This window comes from Eufriesea mexicana, unplaced genomic scaffold (genome assembly GCF_001483705.2).
Source record: "Eufriesea mexicana isolate 0111107269 unplaced genomic scaffold, ASM148370v2 scaffold8034, whole genome shotgun sequence".
NCBI classification, from domain to species: domain Eukaryota; kingdom Metazoa; phylum Arthropoda; class Insecta; order Hymenoptera; family Apidae; genus Eufriesea; species Eufriesea mexicana.
The window spans coordinates 16,628-37,454 of NW_016915807.1; the positions used below are offsets into that span (position 1 = coordinate 16,628).

General features: G+C 35.2%; 1 protein-coding gene across 1 annotated transcript in view; it reads left to right on the forward strand.

The window, feature by feature from the left end:
* Window positions 1–16,734: 16,734 nt before the first annotated feature.
* Window positions 16,735–20,827, forward strand: part of LOC108552767 (cysteine-rich secretory protein 2) — a 59,173-nt gene continuing 55,080 nt past the window's right edge. Inside the window, exon 1 of the mRNA XM_017907426.1 lies at window positions 16,735–16,826. Within this exon, the coding sequence (XP_017762915.1) occupies window positions 16,751–16,826 (76 nt within the window). The 5' untranslated portion in view covers window positions 16,735–16,750. The remainder of the gene's footprint in view (window positions 16,827–20,827) is intronic.

Sequence of the window (20,827 nt, forward strand, 5' to 3'; positions counted from 1 at the left end):
AATCGCGTTTAAAATTTTACATATATTATATCAATATTATCCATATTGAATTATTTCACAATGCAATATCTATTTCGCGGAAAAATGTATTAATATTCCACGATCGTGCAAAATTTAATCCCCAATCGACAAACGCAAATAATTCCATCCTCCAGCCCCACGTGAAATTGAAACACGTCTACGAATTTATTATCCAACATATATTATTCCAATATCATATTAAATTATTTCGCGCTATAATATCTATTTCTCGAAAAATTTATTACTACTTCGCGATAATGCGAAATTTAGTTTCCCATCGATCGCCACATAAATACTTCCCACCCCTATCCCACGCGAAATTAAAACACGCTTACGAATTTATTATACAGCAAATATTATTCCAATATCATATTCAATCATTTCGCGTTATAATATCTATTTCGCAAAAAATTTATCGATACCCCTCAATCGTGTGAAATTGGATGCTCACTCGGCAAACAAATAATTCCAACCCCCACCCCACGTGAAATTAAAACACGCCATGAAATTTATTATTCGACAAATATTATTCCAACGTCGTATTAAATTATTCCTTCCAAAATTTATTAGTATTCCGCAATAATGCAAAATTTAATTTCCAATCCATCACCATGCGAATTTATCTCACCGTTTCTCTATGAAGTTAAAGCGTCTGCAACTACAAAGTTCGTTAGAATATTTCTGATCCAGCCCCCTCGTCTCTCCCTATGCACGCCGTTCACAAAGAAAATGTCGAACTTCCCCTGTAGCACGAGAACGCTTTGGAACCCCTTTCGGAGGGTGAGCAATTAGAAAATTATTCGCAGCGAACGCGTGCAGTTCGCGGAGCTTTATCGGCAGCCCTGGGTTTCTCTTAATTACGCGAGCCTCTGATATCGAAGCCGGTACAAAGGCATTTTCCCAGGCAACCGATCAGCTCGAACGCAACATGCGCTAATGAAATTTTTTACCTTAATATTTCAGCCGGGGCGAGGAGTGTTCGCAGCGATGCTTCACGCACGGTTGCCTTTGATTCGCGATTTATACCTTGGCCAATGGGGGGAAAGATCTGGTCTGAAGCCGTGCAAGAGCTGAGAGATTGAACGTCCCACTCGGGGTTTATTATCGGGTTCGAGGCTTGTTTCGCTTGGTTTATCGTTTCGTTTCGTTTGGAATAGAGGGTGATGCTGCGAAGTGCAAGACGATGCTTCGAGAGCTTGGTCGATTTTTATTTTCCTCCAGTTCGATCGGATATTTCTTAATAAACTTGCAGGATTGTTTACTTAAATATAGTATTATTTATTCTTCGATATTTCGATATTATTTAAGTCTCTGATGCGGATAATTATTTTATTGGGAATTCGAGAATTTAAGAAACATGTTTATTTTTTATTTATTTTATAATGTATGGGCATAGAATTGTGAATTTCGATGGGGTATTTTTTAATAAACTTGCAGAGTTGTTGATTTTAATATAGCATTTTTTAAATGGGTATTCTTCGATATTTCGATATTATGTAAGCCTCTGATTTGAATAATTATTTTATTGGGAATTCGAGAATTTAAGAAACATGTTTATCTTTTATTTATTTTAATGCAATTATTTATTTTATAACATATGGGCATGGAATTGTGAATTTTGTTATTCTTCGATATTTCGATAATGTTTTAGTCTCTAATTTGAATAATTATTTTATTGGGAATTTGGGAATTTAAGAAAAATGTTTATTTTTTATATATTTTAGTGCGAATATTTATTTTATAACGTATGGACATGGAATTGTGAATTTCGATTGGATATTTTTTAATAAACTTGCAGGGTTGTTTATTTTAATACTGTATTTTTGATGAGTATTCTTCGATATTTTGATATTATTTAAGTCTCTAATTTGGATAATTATTTTATCTGGAATTTGAGAATTTAAAGAAAATTGTTTATTTTATATTTATTTTTGTGCGAATATTTATTTTGTAACGTGTGGGCATGGAATTGTTAATTTTGTTATTATTCGATATTTCGATATTATTTAAGTCGAGAACTTGCTATTATTTGTTTTAGTGCGATTATTTATTTTATAGTGTGTGGGCATTTTATAATTGTGAATTTTGTGAATGGTATAAGGGTTGGTATTAAATATCTATTCACATTTTTAGAAATAGAGTATGGTTAGCTCTTGTAAAGTAAATGGAAATACATGGAAGGTGTATACTGATCGTGGAAAGATAATCATAGTAGGATAAACGTAGGATTAGATAGGTTAGGTTTGAGTATTTTGAAATTCGAGATATCTATTTTGTGCTGTTATAGTTTACAAGGGTGCTGTTATAGTTTACAAGGGTGAGTCTAAACTGACCTCAATATTCTCCAGTGGGGGTTAAATTATACGCTATACTACTTAAATGATGGTAATATCGTTAATATTTTAATAATATTTTTACTCATATCTTATATATATATTCTTATCAATGTTTTATAAACACTTTAATAATACCAAATTAATTTGAATATTCTAAATGTACTTATATTTCAATTATACATTCATTATCAATTCATTCAATACCAATAATAATTTAATTTTTAATTAATTTCAGAGTAGAATACAGGATAACAGTGAAAGGAATTGAATTAAATAGATATTCAAAAGTTAGACTAATAGTATTTAATTCGAAATTATATATTAACTAGGAAAATTAATATTTTACCAATATTAACTAAATTTCATAAATAAATTTAGAGTTTCTTAAATTGATAAATTTATCATCTCGTCGTTCAGGATTTGACACAATTTTGTCTGATTTATTTTATTTATGATAATTATGTTTAACGTTTATTTCACCGTGGATAGTGCATCGCGAAATAATTTTGCACAAATGCATTTAAATAATGACAGGCACAACGCTCCGCAGCATTTAAATGATTATGCCGACAGCGTTTAATGATTGTTCGACCTCGGTGGTTTGAATTTCATTAATTTCAGAAAATCTATTGATTGACGTTCACAGACTCCACGATCTTGATACTTCGTTATAACGTGCATAAACCGCATATGCTTTGTAGCATTATTGAAGCATGTCGACTCAGAATCCTGTATTCCAATACTCGATAGCCTCGCGCGATAATCGATTTACATATCGAGTAATAAAGGAACAAACAGACGTTGCACAAATTTCCTTTCCATATCGAAGCATACCTTATTTCCTGGTTTAATAAATAAACAACAACGAACGTTACGTTATTTCACTGAATTTATATCAACTTCGAGAAAATCGATACACGTCAAAAATTTTGAAAAGCCAATCAAAACTGTTAATTCCGAAACGATTAAACTTTATAATTCCAATTTTCGTGAGGAAAACAACTCGAAACACGAATATTCCGATAAAAATAAAAAATTTATCAAAAGTTCAGTAACTAAACTAATTTAAATATTAAATATTTCAGATTTTTAAAAAATGTACCAAAATTGATTCCTGTAAATGATAATATATTTTTAATTTTCATTAATAATACATTACAACGATAATTCACTATTTTCATAATTATTTCTCACATTTATTTTCCTTTTATTTTAATCATTTTTCAACGACGATATAATTCAAGAGGAAACGAATATTTCTGTAATTTTTGTTATTAAAAATACACGATTCTATTTCCACGGTGTTTCTTCCACCCCATAGACTTGCTTTTACTCGCCCTTCGCGTCGAAATTTGAGCAGCATCGAAGCTAGAACGCTTTTCGTAGCTGGTTTCAGTAGTCGAGCTGAGTCGCGGTCAGCCCAGGCTGACCGTATCCTTGCTTCTACTACTGCAACTCGATATGACGCTACTTGCGCTCGGTATAAAACGAAGTAAACGCATTAAACGTTCTCGTGGTACCCGGTAAATGTCACTCACTCTGTTTCATCGACTATTTACATCGCTGTTTATGATTAGTTTAATGCATAGTGCACGATAATTGCTTTACGAGCAATTTAGGCTCGATGTATGCCGCGCCGTTGTTTCATGCTCCATTTCGTTGCTTAATTTTCGGCAATTTACGTCCACGTGGATTTTATTCATTAGGTCGTTTATTTTAACGCTATTTCACCGATTTTTATTCGCAACATTACGTACATTATGCAATAGATTCTTTGTATATTTTAATTACACGAACATACACGTTAGGTGGATTAGGTCACGTTAAATATTTCTATATCAATCTTTATTACTCATTTACTGATGTTACTGATTTTTTGAACGACGAACTTCGTTCATAGCAACAGCTCGAAAATGAACAGCTCTTTTTACCTTTATTATACCGAAATAAACGAAAAATGTGTGAATAAGGAACGTAAAAATACACGTGACGTTAAATGCGCGAATTTTTAAATTTATTATTCTAAAATATTTTATGGTAAATATATTAAATTGTATATAAAATGTGGAAATGTTTTTTGATTCCATTTTGTGTCTCGCGTTTGATCGTTAGTAATAATTCATTATAAAAATACAGCTATCAGGATTATTTATCAAACGTTGCTTCTTGCGTTTCAGGATTTCTCGTGTAAATACTGGTGTATAAAATTTCCCTTGTATTAAAAAGATTGCTTCGTAAAAGCAATCTCCATTACTTTCTCTCCTTTCTCCAGTAATCCGAAAATAATTCGTTTCTCCTCGCTGCTTTTTAGTTTTTCCTTTTTTACACTTAATTGGACAGATCCATGGATAAATAATTCTCTGTATACAGAAAGTAATACAGCGCCGGTGGTAATTTTACTTCGTGCGAAGCGCGAGGGTGAGGGCGGGGGTGAAATCCGGTGGATTTCGAGCGGATACGTATCGCGGCTGCGATTATTTCCATTTGAATTGTAACTTGTTATAGAAATTAAGTTTCCGTTCGTCGATACGTGAGAATTCATCTGGAAATTATCAAGCATCCCGAGAAATGAATGGGGAAGGAAGAAATTTCTTCTGATTTTATTCGAAATAAATTAAATACATTCCCTTCTAAAATATATATTCAAAATTTACATGTTTCCCTTATTATCAAGTTTCTGAAATTGTTTTGAAAATTCAGACAGATATTTAAATAGTTTATGTGTTAGTTAAATTATGTTACATATTAATGTTATATACATTGTGTAATTTTAATATATTTCTCACTCTCCCTCCTTTTTTAATTTATTTATTTTTCTTTTTAATCAAGATTCTAAGATTATTTAAAAAATTCATACAAATATTTAAATAGTTTATGTGTTAGGTGTGTTAGATAAATTATATTGTATAATATTATTATATGCATCGTATAATTTTAATATACTTCTCATCATCCCTCCTTTTTTAATTTATTTATTTTCCTTTTTAATTACATTTCTTAAATTATTTAAAAAATTCAGACAAGTATTTAAATAGTTTGTGTTAGTTAAATTATATTGCATAATAATGTGGTATACATTATATAATTTTAATATATTTCTCACGCTCCTTCCTTTTTTAATTTATTTATTTTTCTTTTTAATCATGACTCTTAAATTATTTAAAAAATTCATACAAATATTTAAATAGTTTGTGTTAGTTAAATCATATTACACAATTATAATGTTATATATATTGTATAATTTTAATATATTTCTTACCCTTCCTCCTTTTTTAATTTATTTATATTTTTCTGTAATCATGTTTCTTAAATTATTAAAAAAATTTATACAAATATTAAAATAATTTAAATAATCGATGGATAAATTAAATTATATTACAATATTATATTACATGACGTTACTTTTGGTTAACTTAATGTAATATTAAAATTTGCAATTCTGTGCTTCATTTTAAGCTCTTTAGTCATCCCAATTTCCACAATTTTGAATTCCTTGCGATTGACAATTCCATACTTATCAGAATTCCTCATCTTACACTCAGCAATTCCTAATTTCACATACACCTATAGCTGTGTCTTACTTTTGAACCTGCTAGGCCCAACTTCGCAAGCTCTAAGTTTAGAAACCGAAGCTGTAGAACTCCAAGCCTTGGAATCTTGAACCGGTTAAACCTCTAGAGCAGTAAGGTCTCTAAACTTTCAATTTCACAGCTTCTAACCCCTTTATCCTTTAGCAAGGCTGTCAAAACCGTTCTTTAAAATGCCAACTTCTAACTAGTTGGTCCATCAAACTTTCTCCTGAATATTCTTCCAGGGTTTGTCGAATTCTCAAATTTCCGATATTACTGGAATCTATCAGGAAGCATCGAATTCTGATTTATTTTTACGTTAAACAGCTAAGCTTAAGGAGCTTTGAATTCTCTTTCACTGAATCTCTTTCAAATATTTGGATTATCCGTTCAGGTATGTTAAGACATAAGAATATTTATGAGAAATCCTAGATTATTCTACTTTCTCACTGAACCCTAAGTGTCTTCCAATAACTTGCTAATTTACATAATAGGCATAATAAACCTCGACTAAATCCAACATAATGTTTTTCGCTTATTAACCTCTCACGACATTCCTTCAAACCTTTAACACGTTGAGTGCCATGGGGGTCATAGGTGGCATCTCGGGAGTCAATAGTAGGAAGGTTGCAGCTCAGAGCTCGGTTCTTCTGCGTAGACAAAACGAAACGAAGTGGCCAAGACTCGAGTCAAGAATACTGGCTTGGGTTTGTCCAAAAACTATCTTCACGAGTCAGGTAATATCAAATTGTTTTTGATATTTTTATCTCAAGCGCCCAGATTGATAGAAATATATATATGTAGGATATTTTTTGACTTCCCCAGGTATAGAGGCCCCGTTAGCGTCTGGTGGCCAGACGAGCCTGGGGAAGTTGGGGCCAGGCCACGTGAGGTAGCCTCAGTGGCCAGACGAGCCTGGGGAAGTTGGGGCCAGGCTATGTGAGGTAGCCTCGCTCAACCCCGATTTTCCCCATTGCAAACCGGGGGTGACGTGTCCGTGGGCACCTCTCGGGAAGGGTCCCCGCGTGGGTGACCCTTCGGAGAGCCTAACCTGAAGACAAACCGGGGGTGACGCGTCCGTGGGCACCTCTCGGGAAGGGTCCCCGCGTGGGTAACCCTTCGGAGAGCCTAACCTGAAGGAGCAATCCCTTCCACCCTAGAGTGTTACGTGGAGGGAACTTTCTCCTCCTTCGGGGGAGGTTCTTGCCTTCCAGACGGGCTTAAAAGGGCCCGCTCTGGAAGATAGAGGGGAGTTCTCGAGAGAGTCATTGGAGAGTCGAGGTAGTCCTTGAGAGAGTTGAGACCGAGAGTTGTGATTGCGAGAGTTACGCGTGATTGAGAGTCGAATCGAAAATACAGACCGCAGTGAATCCCGGTATTCCAAGGTACTCTCCAGCGAGTAGAGACTGTGTGACTCTACATATAATTTAAACCAATGTCAATATTTAGAAATTTTGATTATTACCATCGTTAATTCAATGGTCACCCCGTCGCAATTGACATGTCAAACATGGTCATAACTTATCTATTGCAGATAATATTTCAACATTGTACGTATCGCATAATAGAAAATTCATCATGGCAATCTCTGTAAAACTGGCGTGGCATTCAACGTGTTAAACGAGATTCCAAACTCCCCGACCAGTTTACGTGGATCTTAACTCTGAACGAAAACTGAATCCCACGATCGGAGCCAATCTTTCGAAAAGAACCCCAAGCTTTCTCTATAGGATACCTGGATTCCACTCCTCGAGGTGTTCCAAGGGTAAATCCCGCGATCTAAACGCGTCAGAGAACGAGACAAGCGAAAGACCCAGAAGCCTAACTCCTCTCTCCAATCTTCCACTTTCCATCAACGAAGTGACACTCTCGATTGCAAAAACACACCCTCTCTTCACCCTCTGTTAAGGGGTTACAGTGCAGAGAAATAGTGCGAGAGGGGTCTTTATTTGGATAGCGTCGTTCTGCAATCGAAAAGGAAGGGATGCGTTTCATCCTGGGCCTAGCAGCGGATTCATCAGTAAGGCTACCCTAGCAGGCCCTGTCTTAGACACTGGAATACTATTGGAAGGTCGGGAAGTTATATATACAGGAATCAGAGGTTTTCCGAGGACTTGCGGGAAAGTCCTCGAAGTCGGAATCCATCTAGTCTCGAGGGTGAGAATGATGGTCGCTACAGATCTATGTTTGCTTCGAGGAACCATCAATTGGATGCTTCCTTTACGAAAGTTTATCAATTTTCCAAGCAGGACTGAGTGACGCAATGGGTCGTCACAGGGTCTATAGAAACCCAGCTGAAGGATTCCACGGGACTCTTTTTTGACTCCTATATCCCAACACCTAAATAAAGTCAGTTCTTCTCGAATTCTAAATACGTGTCACTTCTCTTGCCGTATACCTACTCTACGGATAATATCTCGTATAGAGGTATAGTTATTCTTATTTTTCGCCGTTGCAAACTAGTCCCGTGACATCTGCATAGTATCTTGAGGTGCAAAGGCCTCGGTATTGGTCTGCAACCTCTAACAGGCCTGTCACCATCGTTGCACAGGCACAGTGTAAGGGGGGCTCTAAGAATATTCTAACATAAAGAACTGGCCGAATATATACTATTTCCTAAGGACTCTCTAAACTCTGTCTAACAACTGTCACGGTGTCTTTCTTGTTCCACGACGGAACATCGCACCCTAACGAAGTCTAAAAATATCTTACAGTATTTAGTTTCTTACCGCAACAACCCCCTCGCGTTAATATCCCTCCACCAACGTCGCTAGTCTCTCGAGCACCGCGCCATCATGGTGCATAAGCAGCTGGAGTGTCTGCAATAAAGTCAGCCGATCCTCCAGATCGAACGTCAAAGATATTTTTCGTTCTCCAACGCCCGTGGACCGTGTGCAGACGCTTTTATACCTTCCGTTTTCATTTTCTCCGCCGGAATCCGCCCTTTTCAGCCATCCGCGGAGACGTCGGCTTCAGCCATACAGCGCATGCAAAGCGGTTTAAGATATAGAACAGATACGCTGGTATCTTCTCCTTTTCGCTCCTTTTCTCCTTTTTCTATCGGCTTTCTGATCAGCCAGGCCTGAAATCGAGACACGATACGGACTCATGAACCATTTGCCTAGGTATCGACCAATCCTCTCCCCCGAATATGTAACGATACCTTAAGCGACCGGTATTTGGCAGAATTTCAACCTTTTTTCTGCCCCATCGGGGTGCACCGAGTTCGAGCACGGTTTGCTGAATAAGCCGGACGAGTAATGGCCGAGATATCGAGGTGCACGGGGACAGAAGGACGTTGAAGCTCGGGATAAAAGCGTTTGATAAGGACGACTGGTTTTTCAGGATCAGGGTATTTATGGACATACCAGGTGGCAGTTTAGAGGTTCCCTTGCATTGTGAATTCCTTCTCGCTTCTTCATTTGTAGGTCTTCTTCGTGAGCGGAATTTTCTTAGAGCTTACAAGAAGAGTGCAAGTCATTCCGGTCATTGATTTAGTCGAAACTTTGCAGGTTTGTAGATTTAGGCATACAGTTTAAGAAAATGTACCATTGTAAGGGCAACTACTTCATAGTGTTTCAGATATTTATGTTTGATGCCTGTTATAGTCAGTTTTGGCTCGACCGATGTACCACGGGCCAGGCTCGTGATAATCGGCTTTGGCTCGGAAACCTGACCACGAGTCTCACACGTGGTTGTAGGTCCAAGAGTTAATCCATTAGCAATTTATTCCATAATAGTCAAGTACTATACACGGACGAATTACTAACAAGATATATATAAAACAAGTTTTTTTACAATTTTTATTACATTACGAAGTGTTTTCGAACATGATAAAATTGGATACTTTTTGGACTTGAATTCGTAATTTACCACACTATAAAAGGTTTAACTATTGAAATCATATCGAACTTTTTTCTAAATAATCACTCGTTATAATTACTTATTTTCTTTAAAAATATTGTCATTTTATTTCAATTATTTTGGAAATTCCTCCAGGGTCTACAGCCAATATTTGAAAGGCTCAATTAAATCGTGCTATTTTAAAATTTGATTTTACAGTTAGTTACGAGCAGTTCCAATGAGAATTTTGTGTAAATACGATGGTACGGCCATAACGTGTGAAGGAGTTTTGCTACAGTACAATATATTAATTTAGGAAATTTTAATACAAAGAATTGGCACGATATTTACACACACTTTTCCACTTCCATTTGTTGTCTATGCTTATGTGACTCATTATAGAATGATATTCATACATGCATCAATATAGGAATAAGCGTTTCAGTAATCTTAAGGCGACTTTGCTTTAACTCACTAGCGCCACCACGACTCGTATCCCCAATAAATGCTTTTATCATAAATATCGTGATATATTACCGAATTATTTTCCAATTTTACTGAGATAACTTTGGAATCGTCATATTGACACCTATAATGTACAGTTTTTACAAATTTTTCAGCAGTACTCGTGAAAATGTTAATACAATCCACGAATTTTCTTCTTACCACAAGTGTTATATCGTTTAAACAGTACCCTCTTTAAGTCTTTTAGTAATACATCTACTTGTGAAAGATTCAATATAAAGGTGAAATAAATTATCAAATAACTTGTCTATAACGAGGACAATAAACTGTTATCGATCGCGTTAAATTATCGATCCACCCTGTACATCTACCCACGCGATAGCTGAAAGACGTCGAACACAGAGGTCCACGTGGAAGGATCTCCCCACTAAATCCCTCTTCTCTATCCCTCGCGTCGTCTCCGGATCGCTTATTTCCATTTCCTGCTCTTTTCTGGCCGACTGCCTCGCGCTTTTCATCCCTCGCGTCGCCCCGTTTTCGCGCACGTCCGCTCGGTTATCCGGGGCGTGTACGAGCGGGACACGCGTCGTTTCGCCGCGCAAAGGGCGGAGATAAGGAGCGGAAGTAAGAGGTTTTCTTTAATGAACACCTCGGAAATATAAGTTCACGACGGTGAAGCGGCACTGGGGTGAAAGCTCGGACACATACGAGCGACAATATTTAGGGTGACAGGTTGGAGAGGGGTAGTTAGCTTTGGATAATATTATACTTTGCGTCACGGAAAATGCCTGACCGTTGGTACAACTTTGCATCACTGAAAATGTCTGACCGGTGGTACTGCATTGCATCACTGAAAATGCCTTACGGATGGAACTACTTAGCATTACTGAAAATTTCTGACCAATCCTAGTTTGCATCACTGAAAATATCTGACGAATGCTACCTTGCGTCACTGAAACTTTCTGACAAGTGACAGCTTATATCACTGAAAATGTTTGACCACTGCCAGCCTATAGCACTGAAAATATCTGACCAATGCCAACTTATATCACTGAAAATGTCTATTCCATGCCAGCTTATATCACTGAGAATGTCTAACCAATGCCAGTTTATATCACTAAAAATGTCTGTCCAACCCCAGTTTGTATCACTGTAAATGTCTGACCAATGCAGCTTTGCAGCACTGAGAATGTCTGATCGATGGTAGTAGTTTGCATCACTGAAAATGTCTGATCTATGGTACTACTTTGCATCACTGAATTTGTCTGACCGATAGTAGTACATTGCATCACTGAAAATGTCCGACCGGTGGTACTACTTTGCATCACGGAAAATGTCTGACCGGTGGTACTACTTTGCGTCACTGGAAATGTCCGACTAATGCTAGTTTGTATCACTGAGAACGTCTGATCGATGGTAGTAGTTTGCATCACTGAAAATGTCTGACCGACGGTACTAGTAGCTTGGTGTATATGAAATGTCGGATTTTTTTTTACATGCGAAAGTTTGTCTTCCTGCTTTTGTTATACTTTTGTTTTTAGCATAACCTCGTTTATAGTCGTACTGTGCATTGCCAGAGTCACATTTCAACAAAGGAGATTTCCGCGAAAGTGTTCCTTTTTGTTATTTGTCTTGAATTTTGTACCAATATGAAATCAACCGATATTCGTGTAATTTTTTTCATGAGTGTAAACTTTGTAATAATGCTGCATATGCTGCACGCAACATAAGCCAAGCAGTTGGGGAGAATGTAGTTAATGATCGAAAAGTGCAGCGTTGGTTTGAAAAATTTCGTTCTGCTGATTTTTCACTACAGAATCATCCGCGTGGAAGACCCAAAACTTCTGTGAAATGTGATGATCTAAAGGGATAGGTGGAAGCGAATTCAACTGTATCCATTAGAGAACTTGCTACCAGGATGAACGTTGACCATACAACAATATTACGGCATCTTTCTGGAATTGGCAAGGTAAAGAAAATGCATATATGGGTACCGCACGAACTAACCGAGCGAAATAAGCTGGATCGGTGAACGTATACTCATTGTTACTAACCCGATTTCACCGAGAGCCATTTTTTGATCGGATTATCACCTGTGATCAGAAATGGGTTCTTTACGATAACAGGAAAACGTGTGCTCGGTGGCTTGATAGGGATGAGGTTTGTGCCCATACTCCAAGGCCGTGACTTCATCCACGAAAGATTTTAATCACAGTTTGGTGGAATGTCACTGGGATAATTCATTACTCGTTCCTTCGAACTGGGAATACAATTACGGCCGAAAAGTACTGCCAGTACATTGATAAGATGCACGAAAAATTGAAAATTATACGTCCGGCACTTCTCAATCGGCATGGCCCACTACTTCTCCATGACAATGCTCGACCGCATACATCGCACAAAACAACTGCGAAATTAAATGAATTAAAATATGAAGTTTTTCAGCACCCAACCTATTCACCTGATCTCTCGCCAACGGACTCTCATTTTTTTAAACATTTAGAACTGTTTTACGGGCTAAACAGTATGAAAATGAAGACAGTTTGAAAAATTCAATATCAGAGTTTACTGATTCTAAAGATCAGAATTTTTTTAAGACAGGCATCTATGCTTTAAAGTCTCGCTGGGAAAGGTGTATTGGAGCGAATGGAGCGTATTTTGATTGAATAAACAGATTTTGAAAAAAGATATGCAATTTTATACTTTCACTTAAAAATCCGACATTTCATACGCACCAATCTAATACTTCATTGGGACTCTTTCCAAAAATTTTCAAAATTTTCACGGCGAAAATTGAAAATTTCGTGACATAGACGAGTCTAGTCAATTTTTTCTTCTCTTTAGAATTTTTGAGCTAATATTTTTGCTGAAATGAAGGGATCAGAACCTATTGCATTGCCATAGCCATTTCAATTCGTATAGGTTTCTGATTAAAATTTTCAATTGTATTGACATCTTTGACTAATATCGTGATGAGCTAATATTTTTGCATAAATGAAGAGATCAGAAATATTTTGATACTAAATTATATTATAGGAAAATTTTATTAGTTCCATAATAACGAATCGATGATTTTTGCCTCGAAAATTCCGTGAAATTAACGAGGGTGGTTTTTTAAATTGATATATATTTTAATGCATTAATCTATAAAAAAGAGATAATAATTTAGAAGATACCTTAATTTAAATTTCGTTAAAGGGCTATCATTCTCTCTATCACTCTGCTGTTATTTTTATTACTCGATTAAAATCCAATTCGTATTAACGGGACACTGATATTCTCCCTTTCGACGGCTTAAAATATTTTCCACTAAATTCCGCATTTCATTTCACGCAGAACAAATGTATATTCCCAACACGCATAGAAGAACAAAGAAAAAAATTTCAATTCCGCGAAATCAAATATTTTTCGACGTCACCTCGCCGCTGCCTCCTCTTCAGGAAATCAACGCGAATTTTGTTCCAGGAACGGCTTTCACGTCAAACAAGTGCACATTTTATCCTCGTTAATAACAAACGTTTCACGAAATTTGCAAAAATTTCCAAGAATTAAGGGAAATAACGCTACGTGAAAAACTGCAGCTGGAAAAAATACGAAGAATCAACAATTTTCGTAGTTATCTTTCACGGGACGCAAATAACTTTACTGGAAAATGGCGAAATTAAAAGGCGCGAGTAGAATTAATAAATAAAATTAAACAGCGTTGCCTTTTCGGTTTCGTTGGTGGTCCAGTGCCTCTTAATCGTTGGGGAATTTCGCGATTGAAATTGTAAATCGTCACTAAGTCGATTTTAGTTGGCGACAGTTAGTGACAGACGGTTCTTTGAGGAAGGTTGTGTCTAGCTTCGAAGTGCTAAGTGGACTGTATTTTAGTAGAACTCCCTTCGTGACTGCTCTGTCGGTGGTTTTGTAAGCTTCCTCTGTCTACTGATTGGTTGCGAATAATATTGAGGGTGTGTGCTAGCTCCAGCGTCTTTCGGTGGTGATGGTTGTTTAAACAATCTGGGTCCTTATGTCTGTCGTCTTAAAGGTGATATATTGTTACTTCTTACGGTTTACCCAAGTGGTGGCTTAGGTGACAATGAGTGTATAGAAGTCAAGGGACGCTGACAATAAGGATATAAAACAGTCTTCCACTTGGTCTGGGACATTGCGGTCCTAGGGCCGCGACAATGGTACTTGTAAAATTTCAGAGCCTTCGCATTTAGATGCACAGTCTGTCCTAAACAAAAGGATGAACGGAATACCGGTGTAGCGTCCTATTTATCGAATCCCTTCGATGTCCTAGAACGCTTATCACGCGCCAAATTAATATTGCGTGATTAGTTGCAATAATAAGGATCCGAAGTGTGTGTTGATAAAAGAGAGCGTTTATTTACAGAAAGTATAGAATAGTTATAACGGAGACGTTAAACGGAGTACCGTTTCGAACACGCGTTTATACGTGTAAGTAAGATGTTTCAAGGATCGGTGTCGAAGACGAACCGATTTCTCGAATTTGATCTACGTCGTGTCTCGTCGTGTCCTGTCCGGTGTTTTCTCCAGTTTAGTTCCGATTGGACAAAATAAACGTTGGTGCTGGAAAAGTAAGGAGTTTCAATTGGACAGAGGGTGTGACGGGAGGACTTTTGGCTAAGGAGTAGGAAACTGTCAAGGAGCCGATTTTTGATGGTCAAAGACGTGATTTACAAGTGGTGTCCGTTCGTCGCTTGTTGGGTCTGTTACACGTGGGTCCCATCTGTCGAGTCTGGTACTTGTAAAAATTCCTAAACTTTCGCCTTTGCCTTTACAACTTAATGTGTTAGAACGGCGGTGAGGCACATCTATCCTCCGGAATTGCAGTCGCGATGTAAAATATATTGTAAACCGTTAGGTCAGTTAAAAGCGTAAGCCTTAGAATAAAAATCATGTTATAAACACGCTCTCCGGGACGGAACAACGATATTTCAAGGATTAACAGGAATTTCAGAGATTCACCCCTTCGTTTCTATCTTCCCTTTCTTTTTTTCAATTAAAATAGGAACCTGCAACGGTTGTTAAGCGTTTGTATGGTAAATTAAGCTCGTTGCACGGAGTAATCGCTATTGGTTTGCCTGACGAGGCAAATGAACTGAACGGTTTTACCCGTGAAATCATGGCGATCGAATTCCTGTTGTTCCGTGTAAAAACGTGGATCAACGAGCTGGAATGATTGGAGCAGTTAAGGGTGGTGTTACGTGTCTGTAACGAGAGCGCGGGAAATTCGAATGGGGAATTTTGAGATAGCTGGACGAAATTAATATAATTTTTGACGGAAATGGGGAATTTCTGGCTGGGTTCAATGATCAAAGCGATTTACTGTTTTGGAGATAATTATTTTCGTCGGACTAGAGGAAATTAAATTCGAAGAATTTCGTTTGGTTATGAGGAATAATTCGTTTTGGTGAATATAATTTAGTAAATATAATGAATTTTTGAAGAGGGATTTCTGAGAGTTTCGAAAATGTGGTGTCAGCTGGGTGAACAAATAGCAGGCATTTTGATGCAAGTTATATTTTCTTGACCTACTTTAGAATTTTAATAATTACGTGTGTCGTGAGAATTATGAAAGTACATAGTAATTGAATTTTGAACGTATTAATTTTGCTTTTTTAGATTAAATATAACAGAAATGTTTGATTGAAAGTGATCAAAATATGTAGTAACTTATTATTCGGTCAATAATACTAATTCTTTTTTGCTTGAACTATTACAATAAAAAATCACGAAATTTTGGAATTCTTTTTTCCATACAGAATCAGTTTTCGTAAAAATATAAAAATACCGATGCGAATGATCCTTATTTTTATTTCGAATTACGAATATTGCCTATTTAATTAATTTATTATTGAATAATTATTAAATTATATTCTATTTTATATTTCATATTCTCTAGATATTATTCTTGAATGATCGTTATTATTATTTCTAATTACGAGTATTGCCTATTTATTTAATTTATTATTAAATAATTATTGAATTATATTCTATTTTATATTTTATATTATCTAAATATTATTCTTGAATGATCCTTATTATTTTTCGAATTACGAGTATTGCCTATTTAATTAATTTATTCATTAATAATTATTAAATAATTATTAAATTATATTCTATTTTATATTTCATATTCTCTAATATCTTCTTTAAAAGAGTTTCTTCAAAATCACAATTATAATAATTCTTAAAATTATTTTCAAAATAATATTAGACGAGTGAAAATAAAATTGCATTAAATTCCAGTATACATCGAATTCTTGACTGAAATTTCTTCCCAACTAACATAAATCGCAAATTACCTATAAACCCGTTACACACTCCAGCAAACATCAGCCTCGCGGTATAAAGATCTAAAAACTAGCACTAGAGGCAGCACCATAAAAATCCCAGAAATCACTCCGAACGAAATACGACGTTCCTTTAAATTCCAGGCATACTGACGATCTTTGTTGTTCAATAAGGTGTTTCACGGTGTGTTCCAGGTCGTAAGAGGAAATTATGAGGTGGCTGTGGATTATCCTGCTAATGGCTATAGCGCTGCCGGCGGTCTTGCCACAGAAGCGCTCCAAGCCGAGTAAGTATTATGGCAATATTTATTTCAATTCTTTCGATTCTTTTCCATCCGCCCTTTCACCCTCGAACAACCCCTTTGCACGCGCCGGAGTGGTCGCGATCGATGAAATCTAACGACGCTTTGAATTTTTCGAGGCTACTTTCCTAAAAATTTCTGGAATAAAGGGATATGGGATGGCTGTGATATTTCTTGCGACATTTGGGATATTTCTTATCCTATGGAAGATAAGAGAGCGTTAAGAGCTACGAAGCATCTGCTACCCTCGGAGACTCGAATATCTCACTTACTCGTGTTATTAATTTCCACTGAAATGGAAATTTCATTGATTTTCTTTTACATATTTTACACATTTTACACATTTTTTCTTTTTTTCTTTCTTTTTTAATCGAGTGATGTATATTTCTCTCTCCTTTTTTAAATTTGGGGACGAATTTTTATTATTTTGTTAATTTAGGGATGGATATTCTCGTTTTAATTTAGATATGGATTTGTTTTTAAATTAAATGAATGAATATTTTTCCTTTTTTAAATTTGGGGACAGATATCCTTGTTTTAATTTAGGGATGAATTTTTTTTTTAATCCAGGAGTAAATATTGTCTTTCATTGTAATATGAGCATGAATTTTTATTTTATTTTTTTTTTATTAATTTGAAATAGAATTTGTTTTTAAATTAAAAGGATGAATATTTTTCCTTTTTTCAAATTTGGGGACAAATATCTTTGTTTTAATTTAGGGATGAATTTTTTTTTTGATCAAGTAGTAAATATTTGTCTTTCTTTGTAATTTGAGCATGAATTTTTATTCTCTTTTTAAATTTAGGGATTGATATTCCCTTTGTTTTAATTTTGGATTGAATTTGTTTTTAAATTGAGGGAATGAATATTTTTTCTTTTTCAAATTTGTGGACAGATATCCTTGTTTCAATTTAGGGATGACTTTCGTTTAGATTGGAGGATAAATATTTCTTGTTTTTTAATTTGAGAATGAATTTCTATTTTTTTCTGTCAATTTAGGGATGGACACTTTTTCCTTTTTTAATTTAGGAATTAGCTTTTCTTCTTTTTAATTTAGAATGAATTGGGTATTAGAATTTTGAGGAGTTGCTACTTCTTTCGGAAGAATCGAGGAAAGGGAAGGTCCTGTGTCTAATCATCGTGAGTTGTGGGTGAAATTTATTCGTCCTACTTTCGGATTCTTCGATGGCTTTAGTGTAACTGGAACGCGTTCTGTAATTACACGTTCAATTTACACCTACTAGACTCAATTAAGATCCCTAATTGATTTCAATTAAGGAGAATTATCGCGTAACAGCCGTGTAAGGAAACGACTCTTCCAAACTAAATTTTAGAATATTATTATTAATAATAATATCAATATTATCAATTTCGTGGATCATTCTTATTTTCCTTTACTAAAATTTTTGACAATAATAGCAAATTGTATATTCATTTACAATATCCACGTTCATTTAAAGATTCAAATATAATAAAGCACACTCTCAAATAGAAATTACTATATTTAATTATTATTAGTAATAATATCAATATTATCAATTTCGTAGATCATTCTTATTTTCTTTTACTAAAATTTTTGACAGTAATAGTAAATTGTATTTTCATTTACTATAGCCACGTTCATTTAAAGGTTCAAATATAATAAGACACACTCCCAAATAGAAATTACTATATTTAATTATTATTAGTAATAATATCAATATTATCAATTTCGTGGATCATTTTTATTTTCCTTTACTAAAATTTTTAATAGTAACAGCAAATTGTATCTTCATAATAAATTATTATGTTTAATTGTTATTGGTGATAATATCAATATTATCAATTTCGTGGATCATTCTTATTTTCCTTTACTAAAATTTTTGACAATAATAGCAAATTGTATATTCATTTACTATACCCACGTTCATTTAAAGATTCAAATATAATAAAGCACACTCCCAAATAGAAATTATTATGTTTACCACACAAATCTTTTTGAGATTAATTTTTCGCGCGAATAATTTTATATGCATTCGCGAAAATTAAATTTTACGTACATTTATTATAGTTGTGAATATACCTATTCATTTTATATAATTTTATTTAGAGACTCGAGTACTAAATACACGTGTGAGCTATTTAATAAAATTATTGTACTTAATATCCATATTTTCTGGTACTACGGATTCTGAATTGCCTCGTTATGGCATACGGCCATTTATTATTATTATTAAAAATTCGAGTTACAAACGAGCACGCGAGTGGTTTAATGAAAACCGGAAGATAGGTGGTATCTTTTTCACGAGCTTCCCTGACACGATAGGTGGACGGAATTTCTCGAAGGTTGCACCGACATTCATTATGCACACCTGTTACGGCAATTCGAAACTTCATTGTCCCTAATTTCGGGACCACGGCAAAAGCACGCGAAGTAAAGTCGGTATAAACAATACCTTTGAAAGCCGTGTGTAGAAGAGCAGTTCCGCGTATACAGTTACTTGAAGAATTCCGTAATCTGCCAGTCAAATTTATATGGGGAAACGAGTTTCCAGAAAGATGAGAAATATTGCGAATTTTCTGACAAATAGCGGAAAAGTATTACATTTCCCTTACTTTCTCTTACTTTATAATTTGTAATATATTTATTACAAATTATAATATACACACGTGACAAAAAGATTACAGTAATTAGATACGTGTGGTGAAATTTCTCTCAATACTATTATAGGATATTTTGTAAAAGAAATCGCGAATTGGCCATTGCCAACAGAAACAAATTATAAACCGATCGATATTTTCTAGAAGCAAATGGAAAAGTTATTTTGGCTAGCAAAATTAAGTTGCGTGGTCCCTACGGGGAGGTGAAACGTAGGTTAAGAAAAGCATAAAAGCAGGGCCCTCGACGACCAAAACATAGTCCTTAGAAATTAACCCTTCGCACTCGAGAGGCGACTCTCAGTCGCCATTTAATCAGATTCTAAAGATCGATGTTAATTAATGCATCAAATTTAAAATTACCCAACGATGCGTGGGATGTCGAAGAAAAATAATTCTACGTCTTAATTTGCGTACGATTTCTTATTTACCGTTTCAAAAATATCGTCCACCTTATGGCAGAGAGTCTTCGAATTACTATTTTTCTGTAACGAAAAAGTCGTCGAGTGCAAAGGGTTAATTGTGACCTGCACGAGCATGAGTCGCTCGGTGTTGGAAAGAGGGTTAAATTAAAGTGCGTTTCTGTGCGTTTTCGTTGCGTTATCTTGGTGTTCTTTTCCTAAGTTAAATTGGTTTTACGAGTTTTGTGTTCGTGTTATTCTGTTCTTGTTGTTCTGTCAATTTTTCGTGTCTCTAAACCAGTCTCCGCTATCCTACACTATTATTGTCTCGTCACTGTTCACTTTCACGTTTTTCATAATAAATTGACTCTACTCACAATATATTGGCACTAACCTATAACAATTGCACGGTACCACATATTCTAAATCTTCCACTCATACATATCTACAAGTTGCAATGATTTATCTTTGTAGGAAATGTTTGCTGGTGATTTAGGGAAAGTTGTAAATGAAAGAGAAATTATATATACATATATTTTTCTTTTCTTTTTCCTTTGTTTTTTTTTCTTTTTTTTTGGAAAAATTGACAGAGGTATCGATGAAAGGATAGTGGTAATTTATTATGTCTGGAATGCTTATTTATTGATAATTTTTAAAAGGACGTAGGTGAAAGAGAATTTTGGTCTTTAAAAAAATTTTTAAGCAGTTTTTAATATTTTATTTTCCCTCTCGTATCGCAGTCTCGTATGTTTTCGTTCTTCGATGTGAAACAGTTTTGCAGTATAAATGCGCTCGCGTCGTATTTTAAAGAAGTTTCACGTGTTTTCATAAGTGTGACTATGTAAATTTATTTTTTAAAATATTCCTTTCGGCGAGATCGTTTCGCAATTTTGATATTTCATTTATGAAAAGGGTACATAAATTCTTCGTTACCCCATATAGAAATT